The following is a 17,712-nucleotide window of genomic DNA, read 5'->3' on the forward strand; positions in this document are numbered from 1 at the left end:
GTGAAGAGCCAGCTCTGTGTTGCGTTCCTTTAAGTAGTGCAGCGTTTCGAAAATTCACTGATTCACAGCTTCTGTCTTCCAGGGCCTTGGCATGTAGTGAAAGGGTTGTTGATAGGCCTCAACTTTAATGCCTGCTTTGATGATTGATTAAAAACAGCAAAAATGAGAAAACTCCATTAGGGCTTTTTAAATTATTACAGAAATTTTATGGAAGTATTACAAAAATAATACAGGCTTATTGAAGAAAATTCAGAAAATAGTTCAGAGATTGCAGGTTGTAACCCATCATTAGGTTTATGAAATCAACTTACTAAGTCAGCTGTCTGTCACCTTCACTAGAGTATAAGTTCTGTGAGACTTAATCTTATTCACCTTAACAGTGTCTGGGGTCTGCTCAGTATATATTGGATGGATGGCTAAAGAAATTGGTCTTTAAAAGGCTCGTTTACAATGCCATTCAGTGTTTCTGTTTGTGAGAGCATGCCCCGGAAATAATTGTTAAAATCTCTGCTACGTTTCTTTGCTTCTTTTCCCGTGATTCTTTCAGGTAACCTCTGTTAGCCTCAAAATGGCTTCGGTTGTGATCATTCCCAAGGTCATCACTTTCCTAAGCAGTATGTGGGTTTTCTAAATAAAGACAAAATACCTCAACTTTTATAGTCAAGGGCCCGAGTCAGAAACATCATCTTTCTCTGAATCTTTGGTTGTTGGTAATGGCACCTAAACCTTGCCGTGTACAGATTAGAGCTCAGTAATAGTTTTTATAATAATGGGAAAAGTAAAAACAAATTCTGGGAGGTTTATTTTATTTTCCCCCTTTCAGAAGGCACAGGATTATGGCTATGACCAGTCGATGATGGCTCGCTTCTACAAACTGCTGGAAGAGAATGTAGAGCACAACGTGATCAGCAGACTCCCGATTTTACAGCTCACCGTTCAGTACAGGATGCACCCAGACATATGTCTCTTCCCTTCTAACTATGTGTATAACAAAAGCTTGAAAACAAATAGGTGGGTTCCATTTGTTGCTTGGTAGCGTATTTTACTTCTAGGTTTAGCTGCTTAGGTAGAATAGCTCTCGTACTATGTTCTTAAGTCTCATCATAAAAAGCATAAATCAAAGGTTTAATAATTTTTTCTTACTATAAAAGTGACGTTGATTGCAGCAAATGTGCAGATAAACAAAAAAAGAAGGTGGGGGGAGCCACCTATGTTATGCAACCCAGCAGTAATCACTGGTAACATTTTGCGATGTCTACTTCTAGTCCTTGTACTATGCATATCTTTTTTTACTTTTTCTCTTTTTAAATTTTTGGGGGAAAAAAATTACACCACACTCTACATAGTATTCTGTGGCTTGCTTTTTCACTTACTGTAATATTATGAGTAATTGTTATATTTTCATTACATAGATCATTCTCCCCAGCACTAGAATAGAAGTAAAATTCATTTTGTACCTTGCACTAAGACACATTTAACTAAAAGAAGGTCCTTCTGTCCCTTTATTTTCCCAGCTCCTTCCCTTCCCTAAAAAATATGGTAATAATAATGTAAAAAATATTTTTGTAGAAGTTGACTTGTATTCTGAATGGTGGCTGCTTTTTTGTAGACTAACTGAGACCAGTCGGTGTTCGTCAGACTGGCCATTTCAACCCTACCTTGTGTTTGATGTCGGAGATGGTTCAGAAAGACGGGATAATGAGTATGTTCTCTTCCTTCAATCGCCAGTGACAGTCCCAGAATTGTTATCTTATTTTTGTTCATATTTATGTTCAAAACATTTTCCATACACGTTTCTCTACTTAGTGCTAGGGTACAATAATTTTCATTTAATAAGGTTGATAGCTTCTCCTTTTTTATCACAAATTACTGATATCTTTCTCTAGTGTTTCAGCCTTTTAATTCTTCTTAACTGTATAATAGGGATCATATTTCCTAACGTGGTAAGTGCTTGAGCAGATCCTTGTTGAGATCACAGCTGTGAGTAAACAGACATGGCCCCAGTGCAAGGCTATTGTGGTATAATAGAGGAGACATTAACCAGGTAATCACCAAGGGAATCCATTATTCCAGTTCGGTGAAGTGTTGTGAAGGATAACTATAGGTTCATTTGAATTAAGGTGTGAGACAGAGGGTGGACAATACTTAGATAGTGGATTGTGAATAAGGGAACGTGTTCAGGTGGTCTGTGAATGACAACAAAAAGAAGTGGTGGTTGCTGATTAGGAAAGGAGGAGCTAGGGCTCCTTGTGAGAGGGGAGAGGAGTAATAGTGTGGAGGCTCAATTTGTAGTGTAGGTACAGATGCCACCTCGTATCCTGAAGTCTGAGGAAATAGAAATTCCACCTTCGTATCATGAGAGAGCTTCAGAGCAGGTGGTCTCCCCAGCGAGAATCAGATAGGAATAGAAGTGGAGGAAGGGAACATTCACTGAAGAAGATAGAAATACAGAGAAGCAGTTGGCCAAGGATTTGCAATGCCAGAGGGATTGTAAAGGTTGTGGTGGGGCCTGCTGGAATGGAGCAGAGGATTGAGAACTGAGCCCCGTAAGTGTTAGGGGGATGGAAGGTCACAAGAGGAATGCTGACCTGAGAGGTGACCAAGGGAAATAAAGATTTCAGGGATGGAAGAGATAGCTAGCTGACTGAGTTGTCTAATAGTAAGTCTTGAAGTTAGGATAGTGAGTATTTAAGGCTCGTAAAGTGAGGCAGCTAAAGTGGCCCAGGAATAAAGGTGCAGGCGCAGTGCACCCCCCAGTGTCCGTATGTCCTGCCTCTGGGGTGTAATGAGGGAACACATGCAGGTTGGAAGCTGAGTTGGGAGTGCAGGAGGAGGCCAGAGAGGCAGACGTTGAGGATATGAGTCTGCTGCAGGACCCCGTGTTGTTCATCTCTGGGGGCCGCGTCTCATTTAGTCTGTGTAGATGATGCCCCCTCGATTGTGTGGTGCATGGTCTGCACGGCCAGTGCTGGGGAATTAAGGGAAATAATACATGTAAAGCAGTTTTCTCAGTGTTTGGAAGACAGTAAATCCTTAACGTTAGCTAATTATTATTTGTGTCTTCATTACTATAAATACTTGTGTTCTTACTGTTGCTCTCCTTGTTTTAACCAATGAAGAAATTGGTACTTAAACTTTAGTTGACTCCAAACTCGAGTTTTCTCTCTCCTAACTTCATGTTTCACTTGGCACCTATATTTACTCATATATGATACCAGTGGTCATTATAACAGCCTCTCTGAGTCACTGCTGACTGAATAAAGATGAGACCTACCTGTCTGCCCTTTACTGTTTGCAACTTAAGTTAGCAGTTGGACTGCTGTTAGTTTTGATGTGTTGGTGATGGTTTTGTTTTTTTCTTTTCATCTTATTTAGCTCATATGTAAATGTTCAAGAAATAAAACTGGTAATGGAAATAATTAAACTTATTAAAGACAAAAGAAGAGATGTTACTTTCCGAAACATTGGCATAATAACCCATTACAAAGCTCAGAAGACGATGATTCAAAAAGATTTGGACAAAGAGTTTGACGGAAAAGGGTGAGATATCTATATTGTTACAGATATTCCCAGTTTTTCTGTTGAATTAAGACAAAAGAGGAGATAGTAGGAAAGAAGAAATGGAAACCTAACTCTCGGGAGTGGTCTTAGAGCATGGTAGTATAGCACAGGACACTGAGACGCTGGCTTCAATTGCCTTGTGCTGGGTAGGGAGTGGTTACTCTTGTAGCCTCTGTGGACAGAGTGCTTCCTGCCGCTTGGCATGTTGTGTCACCGTTACACTTGACAATGGAATTGACCAAGAAACTCTCCAGGCCCTTCCCTTTAGTTCCATGATTTGTTCATCTGAATTTTAATTCTAGCAAGACTCATGAAGTCTCATTTTTTCTTGGAGTAAATTATTTAACCTTTTTTAGTGCCTTTACAGATAGGGTGAAGATCAAGTTTCTGTCTCCTTTTTACCTCAATGGTAAAATGAACATTAAATATTTGGAAGATCGTTAACTCAGAAGTTTCTTAACCCAGAAACACACAAACTGCCAAATTGACTCTAGAAAAAATAGGAAATTTGAACAGACCTCTAAAAAGTACAGAGATGGAGCTAGTAATCAAATACTTCCCAACCAGGGAAAACCCATGACCAGGCGAGTTCTGTCAAACGTTAAAATAGGAATTAACAGCAGTCCTTCTCAAGCTCGTCCCGAAAGTAGAAGAGGAAGGAAGACTTTCTGACTCATTGCATGAGGCCAATATTACCCTCATACCAAAGCCGTGGAAAGATACTACAAGAAAAGAAACTACAGACCATTATCGCTTATGAATACAGATGCAAAAATGCTCAACAAAATAATGGAATATATCTGCTAAGTGTTTTGTATCCAGAATATATAAAAAGCTCATACAACTCAATAAAAAAAGATAAATAATTTAATTTTTTAAATAAGCAAAGGATTTGAATAGCATTTCTCAAAAGAAGATAAATAAATAGCCAAGAAACATGTAAAAGGATGTTCCACATCCTCACTAGGGAAATGCAAATCAAAACCACAATGAGATACCATTTTACACCCACCCAGATGACTATAACAAAAAAAAAAAACCAGTAAATAAGTTTTGGTGAGGATGTGGCGGGGAACCCTTGTACATTGCTGGTGAGAGTGTAAAATGGTAAATCACAGTGGAAAACAGTTTGGCAGTTCCTCAAAAAGTTAAACATAAAATTACCATGGGACCCAGCACTTCCACTCCTAGGTAGAGACCTGAAGGAATTGAATACATTGTGGTATGTCTGTACAATCAAATATTTGGTCACAGAAGGAATCAGATATTCGGTCAAAATGTTACCTGCTGCTGTTAGCTGCCCCCAGAGATGCTGCATGCTGTTATCATGTTACCTGCTGCAACATGGAGGGACCTTGAGAATGTTATGCTAAGTGAGGGAAGCCAAGTACAAAAGGCCGCATATTTTATGATTCCATTTATATGAAATTTCCAGTATGGAAAAATCTGTAGAGACAGACAGTATATTAGTGGTTCCCAGGGCCTGGGGAGAGGGGAAAATTGAGACTGATGGCTAATAGGCACAAGGTTTCTCTTTCTCTTTCTCTTTAGATAGTGGTGGTGGTTGCACAACATAGTGAGTATTCTAAAAACCGCTAAATGGTATACTTTAAAATGGGAAATTTTATATTATGTGAATTTCAATAAAAAAAGATAACCATGAAAAAAGTTCCTGAAAAATACTACTGTATAAATATGTACATTTAATACATAGCTTACCTTTCCCGGTAAACATGTTTCTCTTTTGTAAATAGGCCAGCAGAAGTAGATACCGTGGATGCCTTCCAGGGGCGTCAGAAAGATTGTGTCATTGTTACCTGTGTCAGAGCAAATGCCACACAAGGCTCAATTGGGTGAGTAGCTGTCACTGCTTTGTTTGCTTATTTATAGTCCAGAGTTAGATCTGTTTTTGATCACTGTTAGAGAACACTATCGTTCGCTTTATTTTCTTTTATAAAAACTTGTGTAGTATCCTGAAGCTAGCTTTCTCAAGTTGTGAGGTTTATCCACTGTTAGATTTGCTTCTTTTAGTCCCTTGTGTGTAAACTCACGGCACAGTGTGGATCTGTCACTTTGTTTAATAAGAGTGAAATAAATCATTGGATCAAGTGTATTTTGTAGGGGCGTGTTCCTCTCCCATGTTATGTGTCATAAGGTGGCTTTTCCTTGTCACTCTGTATTTTTGTGCTGTGGCTAAGTTTGTTAAACTTAGCTACTGTCAGTTTACTTAGTGAAGATGCTAAGGACACTGTAATAGGTGACAGAAAACTGTCATGAGTCTCAGGGCCTTGAGACTCTTACATAACTATGTTTTCCTTCTCATGAGAAGCAGATGAAATTTACAGATTGTAAATGTTTAATTGTTCTTAAAGAAAATAATAATTTATATCTGCCCCTATCTAGAGATAGTCTGCATATATAAATGAAGGCCAGTTATCTCAGGACCATTTTGTAAATAGTCCATTCTTTCCCAGCTAATTTGAAATTTCACCTTTGTCATATACCAGTTGTGTTACTCTTAAGCTCTTCTCAGATCTCTTGGTACATTTGTCTAATGTTTGTATGTTTCTACGTAGTTTCCACAATATTTTAATCTCAAATATACTTAAACTTAAGGTAATTGATCTAGTATCGTATTTGTAGGATGTTTTTAAGGCTTAAAAAATCATACTGTTGAAATTTCCAGTATCTCATCCAAGTCGAAATAGGAAATTGACAGATACTTCACCTTGAAGGAAAGCACCAGGCGTTTTGTGCATTTACTGGTTTGGATGGGAATTGCTTCTGTGCCAGGTACCTTGTGTTGGGAAGAAGAGTGAGAAAGCACGGTGACTTGAAAGAAATAGAAGGATCCCAAGCAAAGCTGTCTAGCATATTGCCTGTGTTCCGCCTGCCCTGTATGCCAGGCCATTCTGTAGAAAGAAGTAACATTTTTTTTTTAATAACTTAGATTTCTGGCAAGTTTGCAGAGATTGAATGTCACCATTACACGAGCCAAGTACAGCCTCTTCATCCTTGGTCATTTGAGGACCCTCATGGTAGGTACATTCTTGGGGACTAGAGAACTCAAAAGTTTGCCTATTGTTAATTTGGGTTGAAGTCTTGTTTTTATTTTGCATCAAAATGGAAATGATTTCAGGGTTACAAAACAATGAGCCTCTTCTCCCTGGTCGTTACGTCCTCCAGCACCTTCTTCCTGGAAGCTTTTATACATACAAACCGCTCGCCCTTCTTCAGCTCAAGGCCCAGGGGTCCACAGTACACTCTCAAAATGACCTTTTTCAAACAGATCTACACCATAGGATTGTTGAGAAGATTTGTAAATCCACACATGCAAAGTGCTGGGAGGGTGGTTGGCACTTAGTCAGCACTGAGTGAATGTGGCTGTGACTGGCCCAACATAATGCCAGAGAGAGGGAGTTCGCAAGAGTTTGCTGGGATCATCTTCTCTATTTTGGCACTTAGAGCAGTCCTGCTCGTTCTCTCTCACCTGGGATCTGAGTGGCATTAGCGCTTCTCTGTCAGCACAGATGCAGCTCTAGATGAGGTGGCAGGTTTCCGTCTTTGGTAGACGAATAGTAGAACTGAATTCGGTGACAGCACAGTTAAATAAAGTGTGTTTGCTGCTTGTCTCAGAGTTAGTCATAACTTTCAGTTTTTCTTATTTCTCTATTTAACGCATTGCACTGTTTATCTTAGAGGAGCTAACTTAGTAGCTGTCTCCCTTATTTTGGTCGACACCACTAGAGGGCATTCAAAGATAGTCTTTCTCATTCAACTGCTAGCTCTTCTGTGTTTGTGTATCCCTTTGAAAGAATTTTTAAAAGCCGTGCCCCCTATTTTTAAGTTAATATTGAAAATTTTTTATCATAGTTTAAGTAGTGCTAAAGATTTTGTTTCTAGTGTATTATAAATACTGACATTTTCAAATAAAGCTATTAAAAATCTATTACATCTTAAATGAGTCTAGTGGAATAAAGAACAGTATTGGTATTTCTGCTTTTTGAAACTGAATTTCCATTTCTACTTGTTTAGGATAAAATTCAGTGGGGTAATTAATATATTTTTATAATAAAAGCCTTTCTGTTAATCTCACTATTATGCTTCTCTGCCACAAAAGTTTATATATAAATTGAAAGGTTAAAAAATTGTTTTTCATAGCTGTTTGAGGAAATTTTGTGAAGGGTGCACAAAAGCTCTCTGTACTTTTTTCTAATTTCCTGTGAATCTATAGTTACCTCAAAATAAAATGTTTTTTAAAACATTATTTTTCCTGTGACCATAGGATCTGAGCATTAAAAAATGCTTTGTCAATTGAATAACCTATTACAATTACTGTTTTTACACAGTTGAATGTTGATAATGTTTAAACCTGAAAAGTAACATGTTATTAGAGCTGTGTGATGCCCTGAATAAAGAAGCCTTCGTGGGCACCCCTGTTGGGACTGCCCCCTTTATTTGGCGGCCAGGAGTTTTTACGAGCCCTGGCAGTGCACCCTGTGGTCAGATTTGGTGTGGATGCGTCATTGTGATTGTGAAGGATGGAGTGGAGGGGCAGGAGAGCCCCGGGAGGACATAGGAAGCTGGGCTTTGGAAACTGATTCCCCTAAAACAGTCTCACATCCCCCTTCGAAAGTCTTTGTGAGCCGCAGGGTCACACTTAACACAGATTCAAAGACCACTGACCTCTAGCTGTGGCACAGACATTATTATCTTCACTCTCAGAAGCCAGTGCTGTAGAGAGATTAGAATAGAAAAACTTGCACTCTAAACTTTCCAACTTCCTTTTGTTGTCCTTGGGACTTGTTTTTCCTTTTTTTTCTTTTTGCCCTTACAGCATGGAATCAGTGATTAAGGCACTTGGTTTCCTCTAGAAACCAAGACTAATAGTGCTTTCTCAACGCTGCTTTTCTGCCCCGGGAGTGGATCGCATAGCGGTGTAGGTGCGGTAGACTTGGCGGGAAAGCAGCAAGGCCATCTGCGCAGCCGTGTTTCAGCCCCCGGGCCAGCCTCTAGGGCTCTCCTGAGGGAGAAGGGGGTCCGAGTCCAGAGCCTGGTGCTGCCCCCTGGGCCTGTCTGGTCTGTGCCGGTCACTGGGCGAGCATTTTACTGAGGGCTTCTCTAAGACGTGCAGAAGTCGCGTGAAGTCAGCATTAGACCACAGTGTATCAACTCCGAGAAGCCGGTAATAGTAATATGTGTTACTACTTTATGTGCTGCTATTGAACTGTGACACCAACACCTTATTTTCACTTAGAATTTTTGTTGTATGTTCATTGAAGGGAGGTCTCTTTTACACAGATTTTTATGTCACTCTTGCTTGTACGTAAAAGAGAAAATACAAACTATGTAGGTTAAGATATTCCTAAAAGTATTTCACTTTCAGAATCAAACACTACTTAATCCTTTACCGGCCCATAGTCACGAGTGTCCTTGTTCATGCACGCACCTTCCCCTGTGCGTGTCCTCAGAGTGCCCACCGTGCTTTCTGGGGTTTTCTTCCACCCTCTGATCTCCATTCTCCAAATGTGAATGCGGGTGCTTTCTTGTCTATTAGAAGATGTCTGGAGATAGGTTTTTAAGGCAAGATCCTGGACTCAGTCTCTCTTTAAATGGTTTATTGACTGAAAGTCAAGAGGTTGTAGTTGCCTAGCCATGAATTCCTCAAGTATTAGGTACATGGAAACTGCTACCTTACTAAGAGGCACCCCAAATTCAGAAATGGTAAAATGTGAAAACAATGTGCATTTTAGAATCAATTAAATAAAATATTATTCCTATTTTACAGATGAGGAAACAGGCTCAGAGAGGTCAAGTGACTTGACCAAGGTCACGCAGGGAGTAAATACTCTGTATGCAGCGTCACTGCTACCCTCACCCACCTTTGTGACTAGTACAGGAGCCCACACAAGGGTAGCTATCCTTTTTCTTTCTTCTCTTTCCTTCAGCCTTTGTCTTTTTTTTTTCTCCTTCACGCCCAGTCTTCTTTCTAAAGAGGCCCAAGTTCTGATGGCTGTGAGGAAGCCGTTTAGTGCTGAGGAGACTCTAAAGGGGAGAGCAGAGAGATGCATGCAGCTGGGACTGCTCTCCCTTGGATGTGCCCTCCGTAACTGAAGCTCCTCCGGGAAGGAGAAAGTGGGGCGATGTCTGTGGGATAGTATCTCAGTACATGAAGACTGTTAACCCTTTGGAGTTTAGGAGGCCTTTGAGAATTGGATGAAAGCTGTGGACGTCTTTCTGGAACAGTCATATACACTCAGAATTTGGGACTTTCTGAAACCAAGCCTTCCTGTTTCAGAATGTTAGCCTTGCCAAGAGGCAGGCCAGACTAGATCATCAGGGTCCAAGAGGGCTTTCTGGGATGTTGGAGTTGTTCTCTGTCTGCACTGTCCAGTACACCAACCACTAGTCACATGTGGCTGCTGAGCACCTGAAATATGGCTGGCGCAGCTGAGGAGCTGAATTTTTAATTTTATTTCATTCTAACTGATTGACATTTAAATAGCTACATGAGGTTACTGGCAGCTGGTGGAGATCTGTGTGGCAGCCGACGACCATGCAGCCCGAGTACCAGTGGTAAACATGGTGGGAGTGCTTTCCTGTAGGTGGTAGCCAATGCTCTTTTCTGGTAACATGGCTTTATCATTCTCTATTCGAACTTATTTTTCCTTTCAGCTTTGCCTAATGAGTAATGGATTCTTGAGAATCTATTCATGAAAGTATACTTCATGAATCCAGTATCCAGAAAGTGTTCAGAAATGAAAGCTGGAAGCTTATGTTTCCCAAACACATACGTATTTCTTTGGGGTATTAATTGTTTCTCTTTTTTCCAAGGACAATGAGCATTGGAACGAACTGATTCAGGATGCTCAGAAGCGTGGTGCCATTATTAAGACCTGTGACAAAAACTATAAACATGATGCAATGAAGATTCTGAAACTCAAGCCTGTACTACAGAGAAGTCTGACTCACCCTTCAGCTGTAGCCCCAGAGGTGTCCAGACCCCAGGGCGGCTTGCCCAGCAACAAGCTAGACAGTGAATTTGCCAAGACATCTTTTGCTTCTTCCCTGTACCACACCCCCTCTGACTCCAAGGAAACTACTGTTACTGCAAAGGACCCTGAAAGGCCTTCTGGTCAGGACTGGCTTCGGGACCCACGACTGCTTAGGAGGATGGGCATGAGCCCTGAAGCCAAAGGGAAATGCCTAATGGATCCACAGTCCTTGAGCCCGCAGCATCCTGGAGCAACACCTCCCTCGGGAGAGCCAGGCTTCCCTGTAATTCACCAGGACGTGGGCAGCGTGCAGCAGTCCGCTGCCAAAGGAGCTACCCTGAGCAACCACAAACCTCATGTGCAGTGTGATCCTCCAGCTGCTAGTGGTGATGCTGCCACAAGTAGAAGAAAATGTGACCAGGAAGGGATGCTCAGCTACAGAAGAGAGACCAGGGCTTTCAGTGAAGGGGACCAGGAGAAGTACAGCTCTGTGAGCCATCACACAAAGAGGAACTCTGGCTGGGACAAGGAGGAGGAGGACAGTAGTTCAAAGAAGAGAAAAGTTTTATAGTAAAGCCAAATGACAGAGATTATCAGCCACAAGCATTATTGCAAACTTAAGATGACCAGCTAATAGGACTATTTAGATAAGATTACTTTTTCCCTTAAAGGAATGTGTGTGCTGTTGGAAAACATGGAAAGTGCATCCCAAACCCTGAGCCTCTCGGTCATCTTCAGTGCTTTCTGTCAGTTCCGGCAGCCTTCAAAGGGCGTTTGTGCATCAGTAATAATGTCCTTGACGTCAGAGACTTGAAGTGTTGGTCTCTTGTTCTTCTGTAGAAAAGGAGGTCAGACTGGAGTGAATGTTGTAAAAGTTGAAGTGTATATTTGTATAGCAAATAACAAAATCCTTTTAAAATTTAATCTAGTAGATGCTTTTGTTTCCCCTGCTTAAAATGTTAATCATTTTCAACAGAAGAAACTTTATATTTAAAAAAAAAAAAAAGGCAGGAGTGCAGATCCTTTGAACCATTGTTATGGTAGGACAGGCCCCTTCAACGGCCTGGGGAGCTGGAATAAGCTGACTTAGTGTTTGGAATCGTGCTGGTGGGTCAGATGTCTCTAGTTCTAGTAAAAAGCAACTGGAGTCTCCTGGGAGAAACTTCGGGAAGCAGAGTTGTGTTAGGTAAGGCTCTGCTGACATTGCACAGTTTTAGACGCACGTTGGCACAGGATGTTAGATTTCTGTGACAAGTTCATCTACCTATTTTAGTAAGCACATAGTTCTCCAGCTAAAATTTGAATTCTTCTTGAAATAAAAGAAGATGAAATGAAAGAATAATTCTTGAAATATCACTCAAATACCCCCAGCATGTTGTGAGCTTCCTGTAAGTGGTGGGTTACAAATCTGCTGGGTGCCAAGTGCTGGATAGTGCTGGGTGGCTGTGTAGGAACCCCCTTGGCTTGCGTGTGAAGGCTTGCAGATTGCCAGGAGGCTCCAGCTAATGAGTTTTAGGTAGAGCCTGGAAAGCTGTGTGTTAAACTTCTTTCCAAGGAATTCTGGTCACCAGGCAGCTTGGGAACGATGAGGGCAGGCCACATAGGATATGTTAGGCAGGAAAGAAACACCCTTTTAAAAGACAAGGGTAGAAGAGGAGTGAACTACTTGGAACTCAGAACTAGCAAGAGAGTTGACAGATTTCCTGTGATCTTTGGAAACTGTCTTCACTGATGAAAATACACCGCTTTTGTAGAATATCTGGTTAGAGGGCATTGTGCTGCTTTTGTGAAGGGAAAGTGGCCGTGGTGGTGGAGATGTCAGAGACTTGGACAAGGGAGCGGGGGCTGCCTAATTTCAAAGTCTGGTTTTTCAGACACGCTCACAAAGTGAATTAGAAATGTCACAGACATGAGAGTGTATGTTAGTAGCGGTTGGCCGTTGTTAGAACTAGTGGCTTGTAGTGAGTGCTATACGGCCCATTAGCTCGTTTGGGGAGGAAAACAAACCCCTGAAGATTAATGTGCACGAGGTGGAATTTTCTTTGTCCTCTGCTTTTTAGCAAAAAGGACTTTGTGTTAGTCAGAAATTCTACTGAAGCAGATTATTAAAAGCTCTAAACAAAAATGGTGTGCTTGCCAAGAGTTTCAGTAGTCTACTTCTTCATTACCCAGTTCCTTCCCGCTGTTGTCCGGACATCTGCTGCTGAGCAGACACTCCTGTCACTCGGGGCGCACGTGCCCTGTGCCCACAGTCAGGCCCTGCTCCCTGCTTGTGGCTGGAGAGTTTGTCCCTGGCCACGCAGGTAAGGAAGCACAGGTGCGGGCGTGAGCCCTGCGCTGTCTGGGTCAGGGGCTCCGTAAGCTTCCTGCACGTGCCTTTGGCAAGAAATCTCATTGTTACTTTAAGCTTACTTTCCTGCCATCTTTGTAAAATGCTCAATTTAGCAGATACTTGTAGTGGTGACAGTTTAGAGAGTCTGAAACTCTGTAAGCTTGTAAAGGAGGCGTGACAAAACCAGCTGGAGTTAGGAACTGCTCCCACTCTGCTCCTGCAACAGCCGAGTTAAGAAATAAGTGTTCCCCAGCACGCACACTGTGCTGCCACCCCCAGGTGACGTTCTTGCCAGGTACATTTGACACCTGTTCTCACACATCCTGTTCACCTGTTGGTGCCCACACCCCTGGTCTCATGCGAGATTTAGTACGCCTGCACAGTCCCTTCTCAGGGGCAGACCTCCTCCTGACGGCCTCCGCCAGTGAGTTGCAGCCACCCGATGTTGCGTTTGGAAGTGTTTGTTGCTCCCGTTGGAGAAAGTATTTGCATAAGCATTTCATGTGTCTAGTGTGGCATTTCTGGATGCGGCTGTCACAGCAGTGTTGTTATTGGTAGTTAATCTTACTGCAAGGTGAGCAGTATGGCTGTTTGCTTTGTCCTTGCCATGGCGTTCTTAGAAAGTACCCTGTCTTTCAATATTGGTTTTTTCAACATGAATATATTCTACTTACAAACTCGTTTTGCTTCTTTGTATATAATTTGCCTTGGGTTTATTGTGCACAGTTTATTTAGTTAAGTTTTCGTGTATTATCAGGAGCAAATTTGATAAGTACATGTGAATAACCTCCTGTAAATGAATTTTATAACAAAAATGTACTAAAATATTTTCTCAAATTAGTTGTGCAGGATTGGTAATTTTTTGCTGTAGCTTTGACTATTTCTATGCTCTGAATTCATAGGTGAGATTTGGTGAACAATAGCCATGTGGTCTTTGTTAAAACCTAATTTTAAGAGAAAATGGCAGAATTAAAAGTGGAAGCAAGAAAACTGACATGGGGTAGGAGTGATGTATGATTGAGTTAAGGCACAAGGTGCTTACCAGATAACACATGTAGTCTGCAGTTTGACTTGTTTTATGCTGAAATTATTTGGTGGGGATTCGTTTCATTCACCTTTGTCGTGCAGCCCCACCCCCAGCTCTCCTTGTTTCCCAGCTCCGTTTGGAATCTTGCCGCTAAGGTGACAAGGTGCGGCATGGCTGACTGTGGGGTTCAGTTTAGATACGGGAGTTTGGGCCAACAGAAATGCCTGCTCACCATTAGGCTGAGGTTGGGGAGGGACAAATGAATGGTGACCCATGAAAGGAGCTCCCAGAGGCACCGATGGAGGAGCAGAGCGTACATGTCCAAGTCGGGGAACTGCTGGCTACAGAAGCGAACGTGTTTTATGAAAGCAGTGACTTCAGGGAGCATGGTCATAGTGTGCCACACTGTTGCCCGTTCCAAGGCCCTGGCCCTCAGCCTCCGGGTCTCGCTGTCCCCGGGGCGTGCACACAGCCTCACTGGGCCGCCTGCTCCTTTCAGATGCATGCACAAGTTACCCAGGAGGGTAACATGACGTATTTGGGAGTTATGGGGCATAATAAATTTGCCACATGACCCGATGAGAGATGAGTGCTCTGTGATTGCCATTCCGTTTGTGCAATTCGTGACTGCAGCAGCTGTAGCCATGAGTTTTAAAGTCACTCCTGACCAACTCTCTCACATGATAGCCACTGCCTCCACCATCCAGTGAAGAGTTTCACCATTCATTGAGGAATAAATAATTCAGGGAAGAAACTAAAATTTAGCTCCAGCTTAAATAGAATTTGTAGTGGTGTGCGGCAGAATAAAGGTGGTTTCTGTACACAAAGGACCCCTCCATAATTTTTTTTTTTTTGAGGAAGATTAGCCCTGAGCTAACAGCTGCTGCCAATCCTCCTCTTTTTGCTGAGGAAGACTGGCCCTGAGCTAACATCCATGCCCATCTTCCTCTACTTTATATGTGGGACGCCTACCACAGCCTGGCTCGCCAAGCAGTGCCATGTCCGCACCCGGGATCCGAACTGGCGAACACTGGGCCGCCAAAGGGGAATGTGCGCACTTAACCGCTGCGCCACTGGGCCGGCCCCCCCCAATTCTTAAAGGACCTCAGTTACTGTCACTGTATCCTACTGTACCAAAGACATTTGCCGAGTCAAATGGCATGAACCTGAATGCGTCCGGAGACGGACAGAGTGTTCGGGAGGCGTCCCTGGCATGCTGATGTCCCCACAGCGCGAGCTCAGCGGTACCGGGCAGTTGCTGCTTCCTGTGCTTAAGCAGCATCGCTGCAAATAGAGTTGTTGTAGTTTTCACCCTGGGGGCTGCACTTTGGAGTCCCCTGGGGAGTTTTTTGAAAAGTTCCCACTCCTGGGCTCCACCTTAGGATTTTTGCCTCTGGCGCCAAGCTTTTGCCCCCGTTTTTTTTTGTTTTTAACCTCTTCAGCTTTAACAAATTCACTCCAGGTGATTCCGTTGAGCAGCCAGCCTTGAGGCCTGGCTCCTCCAGGGTGAGGAGCAGCTAGGAGCATCCCTGGGACCCACTGAGGGTCTGCCTTTCTCAGTGCGTCGTCTCCTTTAGGTGCCCTGGACAGAGCAGGCCCATGCCAAAAAGCCATCTTGGCGTCTTTGCTTTTGTTCAGGAGATTCCCAGCGGCAGCAGAGCAGGGCCAGAGGAAGGACAGGTGAGAACAGCTCATGAGTCCTAATGCCTCCGTGACTCAGGGGAGGAGATAGAAGTCTCCTTGCAGAATCCTGGAAGCTCTGGAGCGAATCCGTGCAGCCGAGACGAGCTCTCAAAAAGGCAACAGGTCTGATGTGTGTTCTGGCCCCCGGCAATGAGACGCCGAGTAGCTGCCACTGGTGCTGGGGCTCTGAGTTTAATCAAAAGAATACTTGGTACGAGTCTGCTAGACATCTGCACTCCACATACATCATCTCTTTGAGTTCTCCCACCAAGCCTACGACAGACATACTATCGTTATCGTCATTGTATATAGATTTTTATAACACAGGGTCCTATCGGTGAAACAGCTTTCCTGGGGTGACTAAGGAAAGAGCTCGCAAAGCTGCAGTTCTTGTGACCCCACAGCCCTTGCTTATAACCACTGCAATAGGGACGAGCAAGACTGAATGCTGCGCTGGCCACACAGCCGCAGAAACAGGCCTGGGGAGGGAGGTGGTGTCAACGGGAAAGGGGCAGGAGTCTGCTTCAGCTTTGCCATTGCCGTTGGCTGCGGACAATTCATAGCCTCCGCGGGCTTCAGATTCTTTACCTGAAAATGACGGGTGGAGTTTGAATTCTCTTCTCACTCTTGTCACCAATAAACTCTAAAGTCCCAGGCCCAATCCCTGAGGTTCTGGAGAGGAAGAGGCTGGTGGAGTGTGGTGGATTTCTCTCTTTGTCCATTTGGGCTGCTGTCACAAAATACCAGTGACTGGATGGCTTATAAACGACAAACATTTCTCACAGTTCTGGAGGCTGGAAATCCGAGATCATGGCACTGGCAGAGTCGGTGTCTGGTGATGGCCATCTTCTCACTGAAACCTAACATGGTGGAAGGGGCCAGGGAGCTTTCTGAGGCCTCTCTTAAAGGACACTGATCCCATTTATAAGGACTGCACTCTCATGACCTAATCACCTCCCAAAGGCCCAGCCTCCTGATACCATCACATTGGAGTTTAGGATTTCAACATATGAATTGTGGGGCAGGGCCGGTGAGGGGCACGCACAAACATTCAGTCCATTGCAGTTTGTAAGTTGTCAGCTTGGGTAGGCTGAATTCCCGGAGTTGCCTGTATGTTTTCTTTGGGGTGGGCCACAAGAGACACTGCATGAGACCTGGAGGCCAGGAATGAAGGAGCAGCCCTCTTCTTCATAGACTCCCAAGGTTGAGACAGAGGTACCAGGCACTGTTGTAACCCTGCCTGCTGTCACTCATCTGGTGGCTTGTCGGTGTGGGGCAGTAGCCAGGCCTGGAGCTGGGTCTTCTTCCCATGTCATCTTCAGCTTCTCAAGTGCCTGGGCCAGGTGGCTGTATGGCTCCACGACAGAGGGCACCAGCGTCTCCTGTGGGACACCCACGTCTCCAAAACTGCAGGCAGACTGACATGGGCTCCAGTCCACCCTCACAGTTCCCCGCTTGTCCTCGCTCTCCCACTTTACATCCATCTTCCGTTCCCAACTGCCTGTAGACTTCAAGCTCCATTGTCAGACGTGAAGACCATAGGTGCCTTAGCTACTCCCACAAGTGCATAAGGCCAAGTCCTTGAAATTCATACATTATGTTTGTTTCTTACAGTGGTTCTGCTTCTCTAATTGAACCCTCACAGACACAGAATATACTGGTCCCTCCTAGTGGTCACCTACTTATGTAGTCCCCTCCTATGGTGAATAGGGCTGACCTGTGTAAGAAGTTTGGATGTCGTGGAAATGACAGCATGTGTGACTGTGGAAGCCAAGTGCTCCCTCTTGGATCGTTTGCTCTGAGGGAAGCCAGCTGCCATACTTTGAGGATACACAAGAACCTCTGTGGGGAGAGGTCCACATGGCGAGGAACTGAGGCCTCCTGCCAAAAGCCAGCAACACCAACCTGGGCAGTGAGAGTGCCATCTTGGAAGTGGGTCCTCCAGCCCCAGTCAAGCCTTCAGATGGTGCAGCCCTGGCTGACCCCTTGACTGAAACCTCAAGAGAATCCCCAAATTAGAACTACTGAGCTGCATTGGAATTCCTCACCCACAGAACCTATGGGAACTAAATGACGGGTCCAAGCCCCCCAAGCCAGTGCCTTTCAGCCAAGAA

General features: G+C 43.7%; 1 protein-coding gene across 6 annotated transcripts in view; it reads left to right on the forward strand.

Moving 5' to 3' along the window:
- The window catches only part of SETX (senataxin), a 78,057-nt gene extending 64,332 nt beyond the window's left edge, over nt 1-13,725 (forward strand). For all 6 annotated transcript variants that reach the window (XM_070518466.1, XM_070518468.1, XM_070518465.1 and 3 more), the window contains exons 21-26: nt 824-1,011; nt 1,610-1,702; nt 3,376-3,540; nt 5,316-5,414; nt 6,512-6,599; nt 10,396-13,725. In XM_070518466.1, the coding sequence (XP_070374567.1) occupies nt 824-1,011; nt 1,610-1,702; nt 3,376-3,540; nt 5,316-5,414; nt 6,512-6,599; nt 10,396-11,127 (1,365 nt within the window). In that variant the 3' untranslated portion in view covers nt 11,128-13,725. The remainder of the gene's footprint in view (nt 1-823; nt 1,012-1,609; nt 1,703-3,375; nt 3,541-5,315; nt 5,415-6,511; nt 6,600-10,395) is intronic.
- The last annotated feature ends 3,987 nt before the right edge of the window (nt 13,726-17,712 follow it).

Source organism: Equus asinus, chromosome 10, assembly GCF_041296235.1.
Source record: "Equus asinus isolate D_3611 breed Donkey chromosome 10, EquAss-T2T_v2, whole genome shotgun sequence".
Classification (NCBI taxonomy): Eukaryota; Metazoa; Chordata; class Mammalia; order Perissodactyla; family Equidae; genus Equus; species Equus asinus.